General features: G+C 39.4%; 1 protein-coding gene across 1 annotated transcript in view; it reads right to left on the bottom strand.

Annotated features, from left to right (window-relative positions):
- Positions 1-23,881, bottom strand: part of Prdm5 (PR/SET domain 5) — a 135,783-nt gene that overhangs the window by 104,460 nt on the left and 7,442 nt on the right. Inside the window, exon 2 of the mRNA XM_051202995.1 lies at positions 19,733-19,816. Within this exon, the coding sequence (XP_051058952.1) occupies positions 19,733-19,816 (84 nt within the window). The remainder of the gene's footprint in view (positions 1-19,732; positions 19,817-23,881) is intronic.

Consider the following 23,881-nt stretch of genomic DNA (forward strand, 5'->3'; position numbering starts at 1 on the left):
GGTTTGTATGTGTGCTACCGTTTGAGAGTTCAGAAAATAATTTTACTAACTTTGTGGAAAACTCTCAACCACTGAGGCCTTGGACCCACTTTTTAATGTAACACATAGATCAGAGCTACAGAGGTCAAAAGAGAGCAAGCTCACAACTCCCGTGAAAGAAATTGGCGGTGCTCTCAAGGAGACCTCTCACCTACAGTTCCTTTTCAATTTACTACCCAGGAAAATGGCAAAAGGTCTTGAAGGACACAAACATACAACGTAACAGAAACACAAACAGCACCTGCGCTACCTTAACCAACCAGCAATGGCCAACGCCAAGAGACTGAAACAAGTCCAGGATAACCAGACAGAGACGTACTGAGACATGTACAAGTGCAGAAAGCAAAACTCATCTTAGCACAGGGATGCTCCAACCTCAGCACGGGGATCCATACTAATAACGCGGGGGATCCATACTAATAACGCCTGCCAAGCTGTGAGCGTAAGCTCAAAAGAACAAGGGAAGGAAGGCAAATGGTGTGAGAAGCAGGGGTGAGGTGAGGAGAGGAAGGAAGAGGAGGGGAGGTGAAAGGGAAGCAGCAGGGATGAGAGTGAGAAACAGGAGGGGCAGCCGGGAGAAGGTGAGGGAAGGGCAGCTTGCCTTCCATTCCATTTCCTGGGCAGCTTGCCTTCCATTCCATTTCCCGTGTACGCTCCAACCACATCCGGGACTCTAGCTGAAAACATGCATACACTAGGCTCTTCTCTAAGCCCCAGTCTCTAACAGCTACAAGACTTATAATAAGCAATAGGATAGATAAATCCCTTTCGTTCAATACATACAGACTGTTTGCACAAAGAAATCAAAGATCCACAATACAGAGTGCGGTGCAGTGCCGAGCTCAGAGCTCTTGAGGAGAGGCGGGGGCAGACACCAGACGCTGCAAACCAGCGATGGGGCCAGCAGTGAGCAAAGAGCAAAGAGCAGGCAATGGAAAGGCCACGGGCCAAGTAAAGACAGAGCCAACAGCACATCGGTGGGATGGGATAAATGAAGCATCAGCGCGTGGGTGGGAAGTGGCGACGGAAAGAACAGAGAACACGGTGGCAGGGGGTCAGGAAACGCCAGGGAACTATGATAGACAACAGAGGACACTGATGAAGAACAGAGGGACAGGAAGTGCCGAGGGACAAAGAGAACAGAGGGACAGGAAGTGCCGAGGGACAAAGAGAGCAGAGCGACAGGGCTTCCACACGGCCCTTGTGCAATATGGAAGAGGAGCACCACCACCTTTTCATTAGGAGAATCAAAGACTAGATTCTTCCTAAGGGGGAGAGTCATTTCATTTAACATCTGGGAAGGTTGTGCCTCCACAAGCAAAGCCAGCTACTACGCTGCACTAGGCTGTTTGTGTATAGAAATTATTTGTCGATTTTCTCAGACTGGTATGAACGGACGGTGGGGATGAACTGTCTGTACATGGGTCACCTTGCCAGGTTCTGCCTGCTAGAGGAGCATCCCTTTGGGCTGGAGCCTGTCAGCATCAGGCCTTTGTGCACACACTTCCTCCACAGACTGGGAAGCTGCAGGTTCTATGGGGGACGCGTCTCGCTGCCTAAAAGGTTTTCCTTAAGTTGATCAAAACCATGCTTTCCTCATTCCACTCACAGCATTTTGTTTTGCTTTAGGATGGCCCAACAGCTGAGTTTCAGCATTTCCCCTATGGCATCCCAGGGAATCACATGATTCTAACTATTGTTGCTTCTATTCTTCAAGGGTTCTCTTCAAGAGTGGCAAGTCAAAAGCTTCAGATCCTCTCCTTGTGTGGCTGATGGGTTGTAATGCTAGCTCTTCGCCAATTTCTAAGTCTACAACTAAAACTCCCACCAACAGGAGATGCTGGCTCACCATGCTAGAGCCTAGTTCTGTACCATTCACAGACATTCTTCTTCTGTTACAGTCTAGGGTTTTCGTTTCTTGCTGCCAAATAATACCAGTATGGAAATGTCCACACAAATGAAGTATACCCTGAAGTGATTTGCATATAACCAGTGTCATCTAATTACCCTCCATCCTAACTAAAATGTCCTCATGCCAATTTCAGCATTTGCCTTTGGTCTCTTTGTTAGTTTCTAAAAACTCACGAAGTAAGCAAATATCCTATAATCTATCCAGCCTGTGAGGTGGCTCAGCAAGCAAAGGCACCTGTTACCAAGCCCTGGGGCTCACATCCTAGAAAGAATCTATTCTTATAAGTTGCCCTCTGACCTCCACTCACGTACTTTGCCACATGAGTGCTGCCCTCACACGCGTGCATACAAACCATTTTTAAAATGTAATAAAAATGAAAATATATACATATTCATTCCTCACATCTGTTAGCATGCTACAACTGAACACAAACAATAAAAACAGAGATGGCAATGAGGAAGTGGGAAAAGTAGAACTTTTTTAAGTACTGTTAATGGGTTGGAAACAATAAAGAGGTCCTTTGGAAAATCACATATAGAACTATTTTCTGTGTATAAACCGAAGAAGACTTGAAATCAGATTCTCAGAGTGATATCTACAGATACATATTCATAATGCCATTTGGAATAGCCAAGAAGCAGATGCAACCCCAATACCTAGCAGTAGATAAATGAGTACTGACAATGTGGTGCTCATTAACAATGTTACATTATTTACGAAAGGAGATTCCATCACATGCTATAATACACTGAACCCTGAAGTCATGGTTAGGGAAATAAGCTGAGTATTTAAACACACACACACACACACACAGAGAGAGAGAGAGAGAGAGAGAGAGAGAGAGAGAGAGAGAGAGAGAGAGAAACACTGTCTGATTTCACTTACTTGAGATACCCAATCCAAGTCATACGATGTGAAAGTGGAATGGTGGTTACCAAAGAATGGGAACAGGAAATATGGAGGAGATTTAATGGTATATAGTGCTAGATTTGCAACATGAGAAGCTAAAGAGGTATATTTCACAATGTAAATATTGTTATAATTACACTGAAATGTATGGTAAATGGATAGTGTTGAGGGATTGAGCCCTGGGCTAGATCCTCAGAACCATAAAAAAATAAATAAAAAATAAAAATTGATATAGATAGATAGGTAGGTAGGTAGGTAGATAGATAGATAGATAGATAGATAGATAGATAAAATTGTACAATTACAACAGTAAATTTTGGCTAGGTTTTGTGGAACATGCCTTTAATCTCAGCACTCTGGTTTCAGATGCAGGTAGTTCTCTTTGAATTTGAGAACAGCCTGGTCTACTTGCTGATTTCAAAGTCACCCAGGTTTACATAGTGAGACCCTGTCTCTTAATTAGCTAATTAATTAATTACTTTGATTATTTACCACAAATTTTAAAAGGATGAGAGAGCCTAGTGGTGGTGGTGCATGTCTTTAATCCCAGCACTTGGGAGGCAGAGACATAAAAATAGATCTCTGTGAGTTCAAAGCCAGTCTGTTCTACAAAGTGAGTTTCAGGATCTGTTCCAAAGCTACAGAGAAATCCTGTCTCAAAAAAAAAAAAAAAAAAAAAAAAAAAAACAGAAATAAAAGGATGAGAAAACGTGTCCGGGGGTCTCTAACCCTTAGTCTAAGTCATATAGGTGATACCGCCAAATGTGTACTCAGTTTTCACAAGCCTTGTCAGAAATGTTGAACAAGCAGAGAAAAGCAGAGCTTGTCATTTAAATGTTTTTACGGGAATTATCCATCCTATTGAATTTGTGTTTGGCTTGCATGGATGTATGTGCACCATGCACATTCTTGGTGCCAGAGAAGTTGAGATTCTTTTTCTTGCCAACACCGACACTGTAGGTAGACTGAGGCCAGTGCTTGCAGGCTATTATTTATGTCTCCTGGAAGCATCTGGGCCTTTAGCCTGGACCAAGACCATAGCTACTCTGCTGCTGCTGCTGCTGACACATTTTTGCAGAAGTGTACAGAGGGACTAAGTAAGGGCCCTGTGGCAGGGCACTCCTCTGGGCTGGCTGGCTCAAAGTAATAACCTATGGCATATGGCCAATAGGTTATTTTCCCCATTAGCTAGCCAGAGCCCGATACTCAGTCCACCTTAGGAAGCAAAAACCTACTTAAGCAAAACTTACTTAAAAACAGAATTAACTTAGATTTGTAATCCAGCTTCCATTGAGTGGTGTTGTTTCCCTGGGGCACTGTGCTGGGCATGAGGCTGAATCCCCCCCCCCCAAAAAAAAGGCCCAGTGATCCCTCTAGGTCTGAGCTTAGAGTTGGTGAATTAAGGTGTAGAACACTTCAAATACCATGACAAGGACACTCCTGAGGCCATCATCTAACTTCTCCCTAAGAAACAGCTGGAGAACACTGATGTACTTGTGAGGAACGGAGCACTTTAGAATGAGTCAACCACATTCCCAACTCAGTGTCCCTGAGAAAAAAGGGTGAACAGAAAGATTAAGCCAATGTTAGAACTCAAAAGAAATGATGAGGATATAACTAATCTAGAGGCAAGGAAAAGGTACGATCCAGAAAAGCAATACAGTTTATGTAAGAGACGGTAAAAGCCATAAACACGGTGCAAAGCTCACTAAGTGCATAGCCACTGCCCGGGGAACAGAGTGACTCGGCGTTCGGGTAAGAACAGCTGGCTTCTCTTGATTTAATCTTTTCTTGTTGGTTCACCTTGTCCAGCTTCAATGTACGGCCTTCGTTCATCTCACTATAGTTTATCTTGTTCTGTTTGGTAGTTATCTCTTAGAACCCCATTCTTTTATACTGAGAGATAGAAAGGGAGAAGATGAAATGGGAAGAGGAGAGAGAGTGGGGAAACTGGATTTGGGATATATTGTTTGAGTGTAACAACTCCAACTCCGCTTCCCAGAAAGCTTTCCAGGGTGGGGATTGGTCAGTTTTCAATTCCTCAGCTCAGAATGACTAGATAGATCTCCTGCTCAGGGATTAGTTGGTTTTCTACTCAGGTTTAGGGTCAGGTTTGTCTCTGGTTTCAGGAACAAAGTGTGTTTCTTCCACTGGTCCTTTTTAGACTTTAGACCCAGGGTGTATTGCTTTCACGGGCTCTGATTCCAGGGACAACGTGTGTTTCTTTGGCACTGGTTTCAGGGTCAGGGTGCATTTCTTTGGTTATGGTTGCAGTGTGTTTCTTTGGCTCTGCTCAGAGTGTGTTTCTTTGGCTGGCCCCTTTCCTCAACAACTACTCTATAAAGAAAATAAAAGCTATCAATGTTTCAATGTTATACAGTTTACTCTGCTATATTGTTTGTTTTTAAGATTCAATTAGCTCTAATATAACTGAAATATTTCATTTGTTGTAAGAAAAACAAGGCAAATGCAGAAAACTGCATCCAGACCACTTGTGTCATGTACAAATATACAAAATTTAGCATGTCCCTCGGTTCATTCACACTTGTGTTGCTGAGACACACCTGATCTAATATTTCCCACCCAATTTCGGAAAATGTTCCTTCCATCATTTGAAAAATAAATAACAGGTTCATTTCTACAAGTCAGCTTCAAGTCTTTCTGGAAATAAATTGCTTGACCAAGCACAACAGCACATGCCTTTAACCCCAGTACTCAAGGAGCAAAAGCAGGTACATCTCTATAATTCTACAGAAAGTGTTCCAGGACAGCCATAATCAAGGGTGATATATAAAAAATAAATACATAAATGTAATTGTTAACTTACTGTGCAATTCATCCTGTTAATAGACAGGACCAGCAAAGACGCTCCCTATACAATACCACAGCTATAACACTAAATATACAGAACAAAGAAAGGTATCAGAAGCTGCAAGAGAAAGTCCACAAATAATATATAAAGAAGAGCCCATCAGAAAAACAGATGGCTTCTCATTGGAAACTTTAAGAAATATACTCCAAGTACTAAAAGACCACAGAGGCCAACCCAGACTACCATCCAAAGCAACTCTACCTGCCAGAATTGAAGGAGAGAGAAAGCTTTCCAGCTACAAACAGGCTAAAAGACTCAAGTCCACCAAATCAGCCCTATAGAGAACAGTGCAAACAATACTTTGGGCTGAAGAGAGGCATAAGCATAGCCAAGAGACTACAGAAAGGAAAAAAAAGCAATACTATAATAACTGAAATACAATATAAAGCTAAGAACATAAACAACACAAAGGATGCACACAATGAATAGTAATCTATTCACTCCTTTCAGTAATAATTTTAAATATTAATGACCTGATTTCCCCATCAAAAAGCAAAGATTAATAGATTAAGAAAACCAATTTTTTTCTACATATGATACATCTATAAGGACAAGTTCCACTTTGTAATGAAAAAGTTTCCAAGCAAACATAGACAGGAAACAAGCAGGCATCACTATCCAAATACCTGATGAAAACATACTACATTCCAAAGTTAATCTGAAGAGAAACAGAAGGATGCATCAGTCTGATTAAGGGAACAATTATCCAAGAAGACATTACAATCCCAAACATACATACATCAAACACTGATGCACTCGACCTCATGAAAAGCATAATACCAACATAAAGTCAGAGATTAACTCCCTTCCAGTGTTAATGGCTGGTTTTAATACCCCCCTGTCTGTGTGAACAAGTCATCTGGACAAATAAACATACAGAAAAACATCAGAATTAGTTGACTTCATTCACTGAGTAACAATGAAAATCTCTCTTGACTTGGAAAAGACTGAATTTTTGCCACACTGCAATGAGTTAAAAATGTGTCTTGAGATCATTTAAAACTATGTCATTAATCTGCTGTCCTACTGTGCTCAGTCTGTTTAAGTTTACCCCACATTTAGGAAAACAATGTACCCAATCTTACTATGCCTTCAATTTCCCAAGTAAGCAGTTTTTACAATCTAAGCTAAATGTACTCCTTACCTTATGTTATGTACTTTTTCATGCCCCTGAACCAGAATAATGAATGTGTGTGCATACGTGTTATGGTAAACATTTGATAAAAGCAGCCAACAAGGAATAGTCTGAAAGCAATCTTAAACAATAAATATTTGATAAATATTTAAAAGCAGCATGTGGCTATGATTTGGTAACAGCTGTGTATAGTTCTCAGTGCTACATTGGATCAGATGGGGTCAGGAAAGTGACTTCTTCCCTAGTAAAAACTCCGGTAAAGATGCCTTTAAAAAATAAATAAATAAAAGTATTGCTCATTCCTTCCCCATGCCATTTTTTCTGTGCAGAGTTCTTTGTTAGAGGCAGAAAACACACAGGCAACAGAAAGAGACAGACATCAGACCCACACAACAGACAGGCCACAAACTACAAAGTACAGACAGATGAAAGTGGACAATCCAAACTGGGGTTCACTCTCAGTGTAAACTACTCTAAGAAGTATATTTTTTCATTACTTTAATGTGAAAACAACGTAGATCCTATCTGGTAGCTACAGAATATTGTACCTGAACACCAAAGAATATACATTCTACTCAACAGCCCATTGAAGTTCATCTAAAGTAGCCCAAATTTTGGGACACAAAATAATTCTAAAAATAATTTTTAAAAAATTGAAATAACTACATGTACTCTCTTTGACCACAATGTGATAAAACTCAAAATCAAGAACCAAGGAATCTCTAGATACATAAACTCATAAAGATTAAATAGGCCACTACTGGATGATGAACAGATTAAATAAGAGAGGTTTTTAAAACCTTGGAAATAAAAGAAAATGAAAAAATACAACATTGCAAATCCTCTGGGTCACATTAATAGCCATACTAAGAGGTAAATTTATTGCTCCAAGTTCCTACGTTTAAAAAATTAGAAAAGGTACAAATAACTACCTTAATGATGCACCTCAAGATTTTGGAAAAAATAACAACAAACCAAACACAAATTGGTAAATGGGAAAATAATAATAAACCTAGGGCAAAATACAGAATTAATATCTCTCTCTCTCTCTCTCTCTCTCTCTCTCTCACACACACACACACACACACACACACACACACACACACACACTGCTGAATAAATAAAACCCAGGTCTATTTGGGTACCAAATTAAATTCTTTCAGACTTTGTAATAGTAATATAGCATTTCCAAACTCTTTCTCTAAAGCCATTGCTACTCCAATAACAAAGCATAGTAAAGACATAACAGCAACAAAAAGGAAATTAGATTAATATCACCAATGAATATACATACATGCAAATATTTTCAACAAAACACTTGCAAATGAATACAGGAATGTATCAAAAAGATATCTGTTGTGATAAAGGGATGGTTTAACATACATATGTCAATAAATACAATAAATCATATAGACAGATGTAAAGACAAAAGTCATATGATAATCTCAATAGATGCTGAAAAGGCATTTGACAAAAATCTAACATGGATTCATAATAAAGGGGCTAAAGATAAAAAGGCCAGAAGGACCATAACTCAACATAACAAAGTCTACTTCTGATAGGCCCACATTCAACATTGTAAGTGAAGAAAAGCTTGATGTAATCCCACTAACTTCAGGAAGGAGACAAGGCTTCCACTATCTCCACTCCTCTTCAAATAGTGCTTGAAGGCCTAGCTAGAGCAATAAGAAAAGGAAAGGAAATTAAAGAATTGTGAATAGAAAAAGAAGCAAAGTCTATTTGCAGATAATGTAATATTATACAGAGAGATCCCAAGGATTCCAGAAGAAAACATCTAAAAATGATTAAAACTTGCTGGAAAGCGGCAAGATACAAAATCACTTTACAAAATCCAATGTCCATTCTCTGAACAAAAACAAGCATACTGAGAAAGAGATCATAGAAACACCCCCATCCACAGTATCCTCAAAAGACAAGCAATCAAACAAACAAAATCACTTATCAATAAGCAAAGTCAAGGAGATAAACATCTTCTACAATGAAAATTCTAAATCTCAGAAAAGAAAACAAAAAAAAAAAAAACAAAAAAATAGGAAATCATTGGGAATAGAAAGACAGACCCCATGAGCTCAGGAATTGGTAGAAAAGATACTATTTAAAAAAAAAGAAAGAAAAGAAAAAGACCATCAGAATCCAAAAGCAATCTACAGATTGGATGCAGCCCCAATATAAAACCTTCATGGCATTCTTTTCAGGAAAAAAAAAGAGAGAGAGAAAATCAAACCTGAACCTCATATAAAATCACAGTAGATGCCAGAAGTCACAAAAAAGAATAATGCTGGAGGAATTACCATACCAGATTAAGATATGTAGCACAGCTGTAGTAATGAAAACAGCACGGTTCTGACTTAAATATAGACACGTAGATCAATGGAACAGTGTGAATTTCAGAATCAAACATATCTGAGAAGTATGCCTGCACCCTGAAATCTCTCAGAGGTTTAAGGTAGGAGACGGAGTTCATTCTGGGCTCTGGCTGGGAACCTGAATCTACTTCATAGGGACAAAAGGGAGTGTCATTTTAAAAGTCAGCAAGTCTTTTCATCCTTGCCAGAAAGCTGGTGCCAACACAAGTTATTCTGCTGACAGCCTGTCAGCTGATAAACATGGGACATGCCGTCTCTGCTCTGCTCTGCTGTTACGTCCCTGCTCCCTCCTCTGCACTTTCACCAGCACAGATTCTTTAGTAGGTGAGCTGATAATGTCTACCTGCCCTCAATCTAACCCATGTTTGCAAATTAGCTGTATTTAGTTTGTTCCTTTGCTTTCAAGCTTGATATAAACTAGCCTGTTACCCCAATAAACAAGCTAACCGAGGAGCAAACTTGTGAGCATTTTGTTTTGTTTTTTGTTTTGGTTCGTAGTTGCAGCTGTTGGACAGCCTATCCTCTGTTCTCCTGAGGCCCCAAGACCACTATAGCAGGCCATGGACAGATAACAACAGAATAGAATAGAAGACCAGTTGTAATGTAATTAACGCCACCTGATATTTTACAAAGATATTGAAAACACACAGTAAAGACAGCATCACTAAGATATGGTGCTGGGAAAACTAGATGTACCATGTAGTACACCTTAAAAGTCAACTTCAAATGGATCAAAGATCTCAATGGAAAACCTCAACTGCTGAAACAACTAGATTAAAAAGCAATCTGAGAGAATTTTTATAATAATAAAAAAAAGATGATGTATGCATACTGGCAAATGGTAAGAGAACAGCTTCCCTATAGAATAGAGCTAGAGGAACTCAACATTGGTATTTTAAAAACATGTCTATATATACTTATACCTCTCACAAAAATTATCTTTGCAATATGAATCACTTTGTATGTCCTCAATTTTAAAAAACTAAATTATAAAACTCCATGCTGGTTAGTTTGGTATCAACTTGACACAAGCTAAAGTTATCTGACAAGAGGGAACCTTGATTGAGAAAATGCTTCCTTAAGATCAGGCAGTAGGCAAGACTGTTAGAGCATTTTCTTAATTAGTGATTCAGTGGGGGAGAGCCCAGCCCACTGTGACTGGTGTCCCATCTGGGTTGGTGGACCTGGGTTCTACAAGAAAGCAGGCTGGGGAAGCAAGGGGAAGCAAGCCAGTAAGCAATACAATTCCCTGGCCTCTGCACTAGCTCCTGCCTCTAGGATCCTGCCCTGTTTGAGTTCCTGTCCTGATTTTCTTCAGTGATAGACTAAGATGTGGAAGTGTAAGCCAAATGAACCCATTCTTCCCAAGTTGTTTGAGATCATCATGTTTTCACACAGCAATGAAATCCCTAAGACAAACTTCAAGAAATTAACAGAGAAAATCCTAGAAGACACAAAACCAAAAGCAATGATCCATGAGAAAAAAAAAAATTGAACCTAGACTTTATTAAAATTAAAACAAGTGTTCCATGAGAAATATTACAAAGAAAATGAAAAGGCAATTCACAGATTGGTAGAAAATTATTGTTGGCATCCAAAAACTACAGAAAACACTTAAAACTCAAAAGAAGAAAACAATCCAATTTTTCAAATGGGAAATGACAAGAAGACAGGATAACCAAAATGTCATACAGATGGCAAGCAAACATATGAAGAATGTTGAACATCACGCACACTTCAGAGACTGGAAATTAAAACAAGGAGAGATGCCATACCTCCACCCAACAGACACTGAGAAGGAAATGGAGTGACAGAAATGATCATTCACTGCTGGATGGAACTAAATGACACAGGGTCTGTGACGAATTTCAGTAGTGTCTAACAAAACTGAACATGCTCTCACTGCATGACCAGGTGGCCATGCTACTTGTCAGTTATTCAAATAGGCTGAACATGTGTGTCTGTACAAAATCATGGTCATATTCAGGAAGTCTAAATGTATAGATTTTAAATGAAATTTATCATCTGAAATGGCTATATATTATTTGATTCCAAATATATGGTATTCCGGATTTTTTAAAAGGGACTGGTGGCTGTTAGCAACTGAAATAGGGCATAGGAGGAGTAACAGACAAAGAACAGAGGATTAGCTGAGTTGGGAAGCTAGTCTACATAATATTGTAATGGTGGACACTTAGTCAACTATCAGAAGTTAAAGAATCAAAGCACAGATTAAATTCTAATGTAAACCACAGAATGTAATAGAATGGATCCATACCATCACATCAATTGAAACAAAAGTTCAAAAACTAATGAAAAGATGATAATAATAGAAGAATTGGAGAGGGAAAAGGGGAACATGGGAAGCTTAATTACTGTTCAATGTCTGTGTAAATCTAAAATGCTCTAAACAACATGATAATTAAAACACAAAAAAAATAACTAAGCTTTCCTTTTCTTTCTTACTTTTTTTAAAGATAGGATCGCAAAAAAGCTAAGGCTGTCCTCAAATTCACTACTTAAGTAAGGATGATGACCTTAACCTTCCGATCCTTCCATTTGCACAACGGAAATTCTGGTCCCAGCACTCGAGAGATGACATGGAGTGCTGGGACCAGAATTTCCGTTGTGCCCCACTATGTCCTGCGTTATGCTGTATGGAGGGCCAAACCTGGTGGTCTGCACATGGTAAGTAGGCATGTACACAGAAAGTACATCTCCAGTCCCTAAGCTAAAATTAAGTGCTAAAATATATAACAATTTAAAAGTTAAGATATATCAAAATAAACTAAAGTCCACTTTCACCACCAATGAGCTGCCCTTCTCTTAACCTCTGCCATGAGCCAGTTCTGAAGGAACAGCCCAAGCAATTTTCTACATCCTGTTCATGCTGTCCAACAGAAGCAAATGGTGAGCAGCATAGGCCACTTCAATAAAACCACACCAAACTCAATAAAAAACAAAATCAAAAGTAATCCAAAAACATATGTATGACCCAAAATGTCTATAATATTTTTTACATATAGTTGATATGGAATAACAAAATTTTATAAGTAGAACTAATACCAATAAATACACTTGTTCTCTAAGAAATACTGCATCTCACTTCATATTTTACAAAAGTCAAAATTAAAAACTTCATGACTAAGAATGTAGTATAGGTAGAATGCTTGCTTGCCAAGTCTGTTATGCTGAACTTGAACCCAACACTGACTAAATAAATAAATAATACACAAATACATGAGAAAACATGTTGTTCAAAAGCCACTTGCCATTTTCTCAATAACTGAATCAATTACCATGAAATGATTGATCCTTAATATATTTATATGAAGACAAACCTAGGTCATTTTAGAAAAAATGATTTAACCTTGAAAAATAAAGATGTTTTAATTCAAAAGCACATCTATCCAAGAAAGTATATCACTGGCTCTAATGTCAAGAAAGTTTTATTCCTCCCTCACTTTGATTTACTCCAGGAGCTTGGCCCATTGGTTAGTTACGGATTTCTGCATCTGCTTCCATCTGTTTCTGGAAGAGAGTTCAAACTTCTCTGGGGTTATGGATTTCAGGATGAGTGTCTTCTGCTTTATTTCTGGTATACACTTATGAGTGAGTACATACTATATTTATCTTTCTCGTTTTGGGTTACCTCACTTTTTCCCCCCTAGTTCTACCCATTTGCCTACAATTTTTAGGATGTCATTGTTTCTTACTGCTGAGTAGTACTCCATTGATTGTGCAGTATCTCTTTAGAACCTCAAGAAAAGGCCTGTAAAGGGCCTTCACAATGGTGTGTGTTATGGTGAATTTAAAATGTCCCCCAAAGCTCATAATTTGAATGCTAATACCTCCCTCCATCATGGCCCTGGGAAGGCAAGAGAGCCTGAGAGAGGCCATTGTGTGAAACTATGGAAGCAAAACCTAGGTTGGGCTGGAGACCATGAGATGTCGGAGATGCCAAGAAGACGTAAATATGGGAAGTGGAAACAGTTCAAGAGAGAGGAGTGTGTTATCGGCAGCAAAGCTGGAAGGCAAGAACTGTCTAAACCCTTTGACCTAAAATAGGTGTTACAAGATTTGGATTTCACCTTGCACGGTTCCAGTCTTGTTTCCATCCAGTCTATCTTCACTATGCCCCATCCCTCCCTTTTGAAATGGCAATGCACATTCTGTTCCATTCTATTTTGGATGCATGTAATTAGCTTGTAGATTTTATAATAAGTACAATTAAGAGATTCCCTTGGCTCTCAGAGGCCCTGGACTTTTAAACAGGGTTGAGACTGAAAGGCTAAGAGGACGTAAAAGTTGGACCATGGGCTGTGCATTATGATGTGGCCCTGAGACAAGGGAGGTCAAGAAGAAGATGTGGTAGTTTAAGTAAATAACCACCACAGTGGCAGGCATTTGCAATTGATGCTGCTTTTTGGGGATGCCTGAGGGAGGGTGTTGAGTACAAAGACTCGTGCCATTTCAAGTTTGTCCTGCAAGGTCTCCGATTGCTGGTCCAGTCACTATGCCCACCTGCTGCCACGCGTCCCTGAATGACGGAGCTTGAATGACAGGGTGAAATAACTCCTTCCTTCTACAAACCACTTCGGTCATGGTGTTTTATCATAGCAACAGAAAAGTGACTAACACAAGAACAAAGCTCATAAACACATCCTCCTAACACCATACTTTCTCAAAGTCTAAAAACATTTAGAAATTCTAATAGCTATTAATTTTATTAAATGTCTTGATGTTACTTCTACATTAAATAGTAAAACTGATACCAACCCCTCAATTTTATTATACTGTTAAAGTGATTACTTCCATAAGTGCATAATTCTTCCATGGAAGTACTGCTTACTAATCGGAAATGCTTTCTTTAAACCATTTCTTATAGAGTTAACTAAATTTTTACCATAATCTCTTCATGTTCTTAAGAAACTCCTCAGATAAGTGTATAATGTAGTATACTGACATGAACATAAAATCCTCCATGCTATCTGCCAGCAGTGAGGCTAAGCCACTACCAAAGAGAAAATGAGATTGGAAGAAATTGACTCTCATCCCTGAGCTGACTGGCAATCATCCCTGGAGTGGCCTCAACAACTGAGTTTCTTCGTTGGCATCATGGGCTTCTTTGCATTTAACAAGTCGAAGGTTGTAATCACAGACAATTGCTTCTGTCTGCTGCATTTAAGTCAGGATTGGACGACAAGGATCACAGGTTTACTCCCCAAATAAAGAAACCTAGTTTTTTTACTTGTTTGTTTCAATCATGCAAGGCAGCCCCTCCAGTGCTCTTCTAACCCTATGTGAGGTTTAGCTGAATAGCCAGAAGTTGGACAGACTTAGGCCCATGTGGAAGAGTAGACAAAGCACAGCCTCGGGTAATGCAAAATGTCCAGAAGGCACTAATATTCACTGGCCTGTCTCCTAGCTGAGGGACCTGTGTCAGTAAGGATGTCCTACACTACAACATTTGTGTCACCAGTTCTAGCAATCTGAAGGCTTCATAGGTGGTATTTTTCCACTAATGTCTCCACTAAGTGGTTCCATTTGGAACCTAAAAATGTTACCATCTGCAAAAGAAAAACATTTCATAAAGAAACATCTTTGTTCCAAACACCTAAAAGGATTTCTATAAACAATGAAAAAAAATAAAAGATTTGAAACAGTTTTTTCCAAAAACTAAAACACATTGGGAAACTGGTACTGAGTCAAGTTCCCAACAGCAGAGCAGCTGCAACCAGCAGACAAGGTCAATGAAAAAGAAAAAAACCATACAAATAAAATGTCTGCTTCAATAGTCAACCAGGCAGCTACTTAACAGACTGAATTTCAGTCAAATCCTCTCTTCATGAAAAAAAGAACGATGTCTACAACATAAGCAAGCCATGTGGAAATCAATACACTGCTGAATCACATATTTTCTAAGAATGCAAAATAACAAGCACAGGTTATATATTTTCCAGTATCTTTGTTAAATATGAAATAAACATTTATACAAGAATATTTACATTTTAGATATATTGTGAAAAGACCTAGAAGCAAGCCTCATAGTCAGACAATAGAACAAGTCATCTCTTCAGGATTGGAAGTGGAGTCCATCCCATCTCTGTCCATTAAGTGCCCTCTCTAATTAAGTGCATCACTGTTTGGCTGTCCATCCTGTTGAGAGCAACTGACATGAAGAAGAATTTGTTTTGGCTCACAGTTCAAAGTTCTAGACTTCTAGGGAAGTCAAAGCAGCAGGAGTCTGAGACAAGCGGTCACATCCTGTCCACTGCCAAGAAACAAGCAATGGGTTTGCCTACTCTCCTCTCCATGCATTACAGGACTAAGCTATAGTGCCACTTATCATTAGGATGAGTCTTTCCAGCTCTATTAACCCAATCAGTATAACCCCTCAAAGGCACACCCACAGGTTAACCTAACCTAAATAACCCTTCATGGGTGTCAGGAAGCTTGCCTCCTGCATGAGTCAGATCCTGTCATGTTAACGGTCATCACTAAGGATCACAACCACATTCTACCCAGAACAAGTATCCAAAGCCACTCTTGATTTTCACTTTCAATACAGAAGCATCAAGTCCTCTATATGTTGGTTAGTTCCAATCACTGGGTCCCAAATCCTAAGCACTTAGAAAGTCTGTACCAGACCTCAAGAGTCAGGACACCACTCCCTTACTTCGCTCAGCAGAGTGCTATGCTCCTGTCACTCTAGCTGTACTTCAGGGGCAGAAACTTGTTGAGGTATGCGTTAGACTGCACTGCTGTAGTTTAAATCTCCTTGTGACTTCCTTCTCCAGTAGAAGCCACCTTGCAGTCTGACTTGTCACTACATCTCCGACCCTCTGCATAGGGATAATGGAGGGGATGGGATGTGGGAAGGATGGGACAGGCTACAAGTCTAAAATTTAACAAAGCTGATGAGAAGGGGTAATGTGTTCATCTTCCAAAACACATCTCAGAGACATTAAAAGCAACTAGTTATGCTAGCTTACACAGACAGAATGTTGGTGGCCTTGACTTTAACAGCGTTAGTGTTCTCATCCCTAAAGCTAAGGAAAACACCTCATAAAACCACCAATCCATTTCACACACAAGACATTCCTTAAGAACCATCTTGCTCGCTCCTCTTCCGGGAAAATAAATCCACTTGTGTTTTTTAGCTTAATTTTAAAACTTGCTTAATTAATCTTTAAACTGTGTTGCAAATCTCATCCTTTGAAAAACATAACTTCAAAAGCAACACAGCAAGTATGGAGGCATCTAAGAATGTCCTTTGTCTGAATGCCCATCTTCAGTTCAAAGTATGTACTCTTATTTATCTTAGTCTTTCTGATTCTCCCCCTCTGTCTTGAAATTCTTTTCTGAGGCATAGTCAAGGATCTGGCTTTACCTGAGTGCAGTCCCTGAAGAGTAAAGGACACAACAACAAACGTCTCCCCTTCCCTTCTGCCCCTCCATCGAGTTATAGCCGGAGACTGAGTCTCCAAGAAGATGGTTAGGGAACACATTCAGCAGCCACTCTGAAACTTAATTCTTGCCACAGGTTGTTCTAAGATCAAGATGTAAGAGAGAGTATAGCACTGGCACTCTGAGCTTAGGGGCTCAGTCACGTGGTCTAAGTAAACTTTTCTAGAACAACATATTTAAAAGTTATTACCTACCCATTAATAATGTAGACATTTCCCTCTTCATCTGCCTCCTGTGTGTTCACTGAGTAGAACCAACAACAGAGAAGTTACCAAGTAGGGACCACCCTCGCAGTGAAGAGATATGCTAACTAGAGGCTGAGAAAGAAGTTCCAAAAGCAGCCTATACTAACTGTTATTATTAGAAAACCATCAGGTGTACCACAGGGCTCACATCACTAGATGAATGCCATTATTCTAAATGTCGTAACTGTAGGAAATCAGCAATCTATACAAAAACACACATAAAACTCAGATATTTGAGCAAAGCTATTTTAAAACATTATTTACTCAATAATAATAATTAATAATGATGATGAAACAATATTGACTCTTTTCTGCAGATTAAAATAAGTAAAATTAAGCAGTTTAACATGCTGCTTTCTATAATGTGATTAATGACTCTGGCAATTCCAATGATCTTGGGCAAACAAAAAATAAATAAATAAATAAATAAATAAATAAATAAATAAAGCAGAAGGTTTCCCTCACTGCTCCTCCAGGTGACAGATTTAGATTTAGGAAAATAAGAGAATGTCAAATTTTAAGTGTTTTTACTGCAAGGCTTCTAGTGTGTGAAACCAAGCTAGTAAAGACACCAAAAAGCCAAAGGAGCCAATGATCTGCTGCCAAAATGCCACACACAGTGCAGAAACACCGCCCTACACTTCCTTTCTTAAAATTTTCTTTTCAGAGTAAAATGACAGGCACTATCCCTTTAACAATGCCTCAGCTGGGTAAAACATTGCTTCCACCATTAAAATTTCCAGACAACAAATATCAAAAATCATTAGCAACTTGTTAAATATTGTTATTTTAAAGAATGTGTGGGTTTTTTCTCGAGGGGTAGGAGTGGGGTTCCTTTTTCACATAACATTTAATTTCTGAAAATCTCATGGCAGAAGGATGAACTGCCTATGGAAACATGGTAGAAGCCACAAAAACATTTTAGGTTCGTAAAAGTAAGCAATTAAAACAGTCTGCTAATTTAAGAGAGCATCATTATAATTTTCCATTTGGATTACAGTGTAGGCAACTGCTGGATTCTGCTCCTGACCCTTGTACTGCAGAAAAACCTCTTCGAACCCTTTTTCATACTACTGTACACCTCTCCAACAGTGTCAGTAATAGTAGGATACACATACATGTGCTTGCTTTGCAAACAACACGCTATGATGGATTTATATGTCAACCAGCTAAGCTGTAGTACTACATGAATGAACCAAACACTAACCTTGATATTCCCCACAATAAGTTCACTTTAAGTCAAAGGGATTGCCCATCACAATACGAGGGACTCTCACTGCACTGGTCCATTGCTTAAGAGAAGGCTGTCAGGGTTCCAAAGGCAGATCTGCCTGAAGACTAAAGCACTAAACTTCATCTGAGTTTCCAGCCTGCTGGCCTCACCTTCTGTGTTAGTCACTTTTCTATTGCTGAGATGTAATGCCATGACCAATGTAGCTGACAGAAAGAAAGGGTTTACAGGGTGCTTTCACTTCTAGAGGGAAAAAAAGAATCCATCATGGCAGGATCTCGGCAGCAGATGGCAGACATGGTAACAGGAGCAACTGAGAGCTCGCGTCTTGTACAATAAGCAGGAAGCAGAGAGTAAACTGGAAATGGTACGCAGCTTCCGAAGTCTCAAACTCCACCCCAAGTGAAAGATTTCCTCCAGGAGGCCACACCTACTAACCCTACCCAAACAGTGGCACAAACTGGGAACAAGTATTCAAACATCTGATCCAATGGGGGTCATTCTCATTCAATCCATAACACTTACACATTTCAGATGCCAAAACTGCATGATTTAAAGCTTGAAATAAATCTCTTTTTATATGTTCCAAGCTAGCCTTAGATACATGAGATCCTATCTCAAAAGCAAAGCAATACAAAACAAAGACACATTTTCTGACTTACAACCTCTACCTTTCAAGCCATCTACACATGCCTCAGCTCTTGCCCACCTAATAGAATTTTTGCTGCTGAGGTCTTCAAATTCCCCTTTCAACTGTCTCCAAGTGCCTGATTCCTTAGTTCTGATCCTCAGACCCTTCTTCTAATCAATAGAATCAAAAAGTTATTAAAACTAGGAGATGAAATCTGCATGATAAATAAGACACACACTCACATATGTAAATTCCACAGAACAGAAACTGCAAATGGTAAGGGCAGTTTACAACATCCTTCTCCCTTACTTGTATATCCTAAAGGTAAGTATGGCTCAAGTGTGAAGTATGGATTGAACAAGGAATACAAAGTTACTTCTATTCAATTATAACTGCAATATGGAAATAAAGGTTAAAGGTAAAGCACAACTTCATTTACAAAAAAAAATCTAAATTCAATGCATGTTTACTTTGAAATCTAAACATCCTTTATCATTTCTAGTGACAATAGTTACATTTCAGAGTTGTAAAAGAATTGTCTAGCAGCCTTTGCAGCAGTCTAATATTTTTAATGCTGGTCTTCAAATTGAAGACATTCCAGGTATGGAAAGATGGTTCCACTGCTAAGTGTCCATGTTGCTCTGCCAAGGGTCAGTCTGTTTACAAACCACCTGTAACTTCAACTCCAGGGGATCTAGCATCCTCTTCTGGACTCTACAGTCCTCTGTACTCACAGGTACACACACACACACACACACACACACACACACACTTAAAAAATAAACCTTTAAAAACAGTAAGACATTTCAGTACCTAAAGCTCAACTGAGACCAATACTAATTCATACTTTAGTATCATACAAAGGAGAATGCATCCCTGATATTTAATAGCTACCCCTTACCTCCCACATCAGTCGGTAGTCCATATTTTCATCCAAGTCTTCAGGCATTCGCTTCTCCCCAGCAAACGGTCCGAATTTTTCACCCTGTGTAGCAAAAAATAAGGTTGAAAAGGCATCAGTGTAATAATCAGATGCTAAAATAAACTGTTTTATCTTCTGGAACCTTTTCCATCCACATCTTCATCTTTTAAAATATTAACTATCTAATAGAAACTACAAAATTAATAGAAAATGTTTCCATATTTTTTAAATATGGCTTAATCTGTTTCAGTCTAAAAGCTGCAACCCACAACACAGAAGCCAACATAAAAGAGTTAAACTGCTCCACTTTCAAATTCTGACAGCCTCTGAAAACTGCTCTATGCTTCCATCACCCTCACAGCCTCTGACAGGGGTGGGGTAAATGAAAAGCACGGATGTTGCCTGACTTGAGAGACAAGCCCACCAGCCAGAACATCACCTGGTTTCTATAAAAATCATAAATCCATCCCCATTTTGCACAAGAAAGAATCATGCTCACTGTTCTCAGAGGAAGGCTATTCATAAATAAAGTTGAAATGTGCCTGCCTATCTTTCCAGAAGCCTGGTGGTCATACTTTATAGAGCATCTCCAAATGTGTGCTTTGAAACCACTGCTTGAGCATCACCAGGGCAGTTGTTTCAGATACTGAGTACCCACTTTGTTAAAAATCAGTGTCTGGAAATGGAGCAGAAGGGACAGAATTCTTACAAGTATGCTGGTGAGAAGCACAGGCAAAGGCCCTATAAACCATGAGAAAAATATCAAGTGGATAAACATGAAGCCTTGATCTGCCGACTGTTATAGGCATACATTCTGAGTGTTATCAACTGTGAGGAGTAGACTCTGAGAGTATTAACTGTAATGTGTAGACTTTGCTGTGTCAGTTGTGAGGCATAGCCTCTAAATGTGTGTGGACTTATGAAACCATATGTAATAATAATAAGGGACACTTCTATTTGTTCATGTGTGTGCATGTGTTTGAAGATGTGGCCTCATGTGCCCCAAACTGTCCTCCAATTGCACATATCGGTTTATTTATGTTTATGTATGTGTATCTGTGTGTTGTGTATTGAGGCATGGTCTCATGTACCACTGGCTGGTCTCCAACTCCATGTCTATTTGTTCAAATTTGTCTTTGTGTTCTGAGCAATGGTCCTGTGCACTCCAGGCTGGTCTCGAGCTCCACATGTAGCTGAAGATGACACTGAGCTGTTAAGACTCTTAACCTCTGGCTCTGATATACCTGTGTTACACATGAGGTTCTCTAAATCCACTTTTAAACAGTGCAAGGGACTGAACCTAGGTTTCAGCCATAGTAACCCCAGCCCTGGTGCTGGACATTTTCATATCTTACAGCTAACACAACTATCTTATCTAATCATCATGGTAGGCTCACTAGTGTGCTTGTGAGAAGGGTCATTTAAACCAACAATATTAGAAGACTCGTGAGTGTTAGTTGGCTTCCTTCTGGAGCCATACCCACACACTACATTGCAGGCCACGTGACCAGAATGCCAGAGGGAGGCATCTTCAAGATCACATGCCCAATGATGCAAAGACCTTTCTTTCATTGGTACCACCTTTCTTAAGATTTCCTTTATTGTCACACTGGAGACCAAGCCTTTATAAGAATACTTGGCAGGCATTGGAAATCTAAAACTATAGAATCTTAACAAGCTGCATCCTGAGATTTCTGTTTTTGTGCCATCGCAGTGTTTGATTTGTCATCCCTTCTTCACATAATTAAATTAGTAAATTGTTTTGTTCCTTTTCTTCTGCACTGAGAAGAAATAACTGACTGGCTTGTACGGACCTGTGGCACTAAGAGGAACCGATCGGTCAGTATGTGTGAATCTGTGGCACTGAAAGTGTGTTCTGGTTGGAACACGTGGCTCTATGCCCATGGGAGTTTATGCTGAGAGGAACTGGTGGACCGGCATGTGTGCATTCATGGCCTTGAGGGGAACTGATTGATTGGCATGTGCCGTCTGTGGCACTGAAAGTATATTCTCGTTGGTGTCTGTGGACCTGTGCCACTGGGAGGTTATGCTGAGTTGAACTGGTTGATTGGCATGTGAGAATGTATGCCGAAAGCTCTCAGGAGCAGACTCATGTTGCCCGAGGTACCATATGCATTCCACTGTGTAAAGAGTTTGATGAAGATGTTGTTATTATAGAACAGAATAAAGACATAATCCAAGACACTTTTCAAATCATTGGTGGGAACATCAGAAAGGCCAGTTACAGCACAGTGGGGGAACCCTCTGCTATAGACTCAGGTCTACCTGAAGACATTTGCATGCTGGGTTAGCAGAAGCGAAGCATCTACAGGGTTAATGGGTCCTAACAGGCTTCGTCTGATAATCATAGGGATGTTAGGTCAGACTCGGAGGTGGGCAAAGTGTGGCTGCTGAGGGAGCTGAACACACTGTAAGACAATCTGGCTCTGGATCTATGACATTCCAGCTCTCCACCTTCAGGAAGTTCTCATCAATCACTCAGTCTTGTAGAGTCACTGGGAAAAGTGTGGCTTTTTACTTTCCTGAGGACTTGAGTTCACATTACCTTTTGCAAAATTTTTTGTTAAATACATGGCAAAATGGCCTGAAGTTGACCCTACCCACTAATGACAAATCCTAAAATTTGGTTTAAAAGTACTGTATTTTTCCATCTGTTTTCAGATTGGTCTTAACCTTGTTTTACTCAGTTTCTTAACCTGGACATTCTTGAGTACTGGGTATCTGCCTTGAGGGAGGCAGGGCCTTGCACACCTGCGGGACTGTGGGTGATAAAGTAGTCAATGCTGGAGCTCTCTGCAGATGCCTTTGGCCTTTGTGAGCTGACAGAGTGTAATCACGCTACTTAAACTGCAAGTCTCAGAGATTTGGTTGGTTTTTTTTTTTTTTTTTTTTTAATCTTTTCCAGAGGGGAGTTTCCACTAAGGACTCTGTGAAGTTCTTACCATGGTTCTGCTAGTGTTAATTCCCTCCCACTGATCTCATTTCCTATGAAGATTTTGTTCGCCTGTCATCAAATACTGGTTTGATCTCATCTTGATATCTAATCTCACTATGTAGTCTTGTTGGTTTGTATGTAGCTCAGTGTGTATACCTCCTGAGAGCCATGGCTAAGATGAGAGACAAACACTATCATACCTGGCCAGAGGAATGGTTAGTTTTGGAGGAAAACCTTTTTGGAATTGTGTGTTTGTGTGACGGGTACATGAGGTAGAATGGCTTAATTCAGCATGAAGTGAACCAAAAAGGAATCACATCTCCAAAATGTGTTCTCTCCTCTGGGACTGATCACATGCTTAACCTCCAATTATTTAAAAAAAAAAAAAAATGGTTTCTAATCAACTTCATAATGGATCTCTTAAATTATGATCCAACAGTGACTTTAATTTTTTAAAGGATTAATTTTATTTATATGGATATTTTGGCTCTGAGTATACATGAGAACCTCATGCATGCTTGATGCCCGCAAGTTCAGGAGACAGTGTCAGATATCCTAGATGTGGAATTAGATGGATGTGAGCCACCACATAAGTACTGGGACTGACCTGAAACTGATTCTCTCTAAAAGCAGTCAGTGCCCTTGACCACTCATCCATCTCTCTAGTGACTTTTAATGAGCAAAAAGTGTATAGTAGCAAAGCTCGGTCCACATTCTCAGAGTTTTAGCATTATTAGAAAGGGGTTGAAAGCCAAGATTTCCTGCTGCCTCTTTTAGAATTGTGGGGCCACTGCAGGTGAGGCCTCACAAGATGTGGATTCCAAGCCTTTCGCTACTGCTAATTAGTGATAACAATGTGTCCCAAACAGCTGAGCTTCAGTTTTCTTTTCCATTAACAGGGACTTGGAAGAGCTGATTCCTCCAGCTCTATAGTTCTGCTAGAAAAAGTGTCTTTCAGCCAAACTTAGAATAATTTTGGAAACAAAAGTGACCAAAAAGATAATTAAAACACATAATTAAAAAACCATAAGCAAACCATAATTTTAAAAAAAAATAGAAGAACTTTATCCACCATAATTAGAGAACAATTTATTAAAATTAGCCAAGGGGTAGTATCCTGGCTATTATACTACAACTTCAATAAAATCCTTCATCAGAATCATCAGAACAAC

This window comes from Phodopus roborovskii, unplaced genomic scaffold (genome assembly GCF_943737965.1).
Source record: "Phodopus roborovskii unplaced genomic scaffold, PHOROB, whole genome shotgun sequence".
NCBI classification, from domain to species: Eukaryota; Metazoa; Chordata; class Mammalia; order Rodentia; family Cricetidae; genus Phodopus; species Phodopus roborovskii.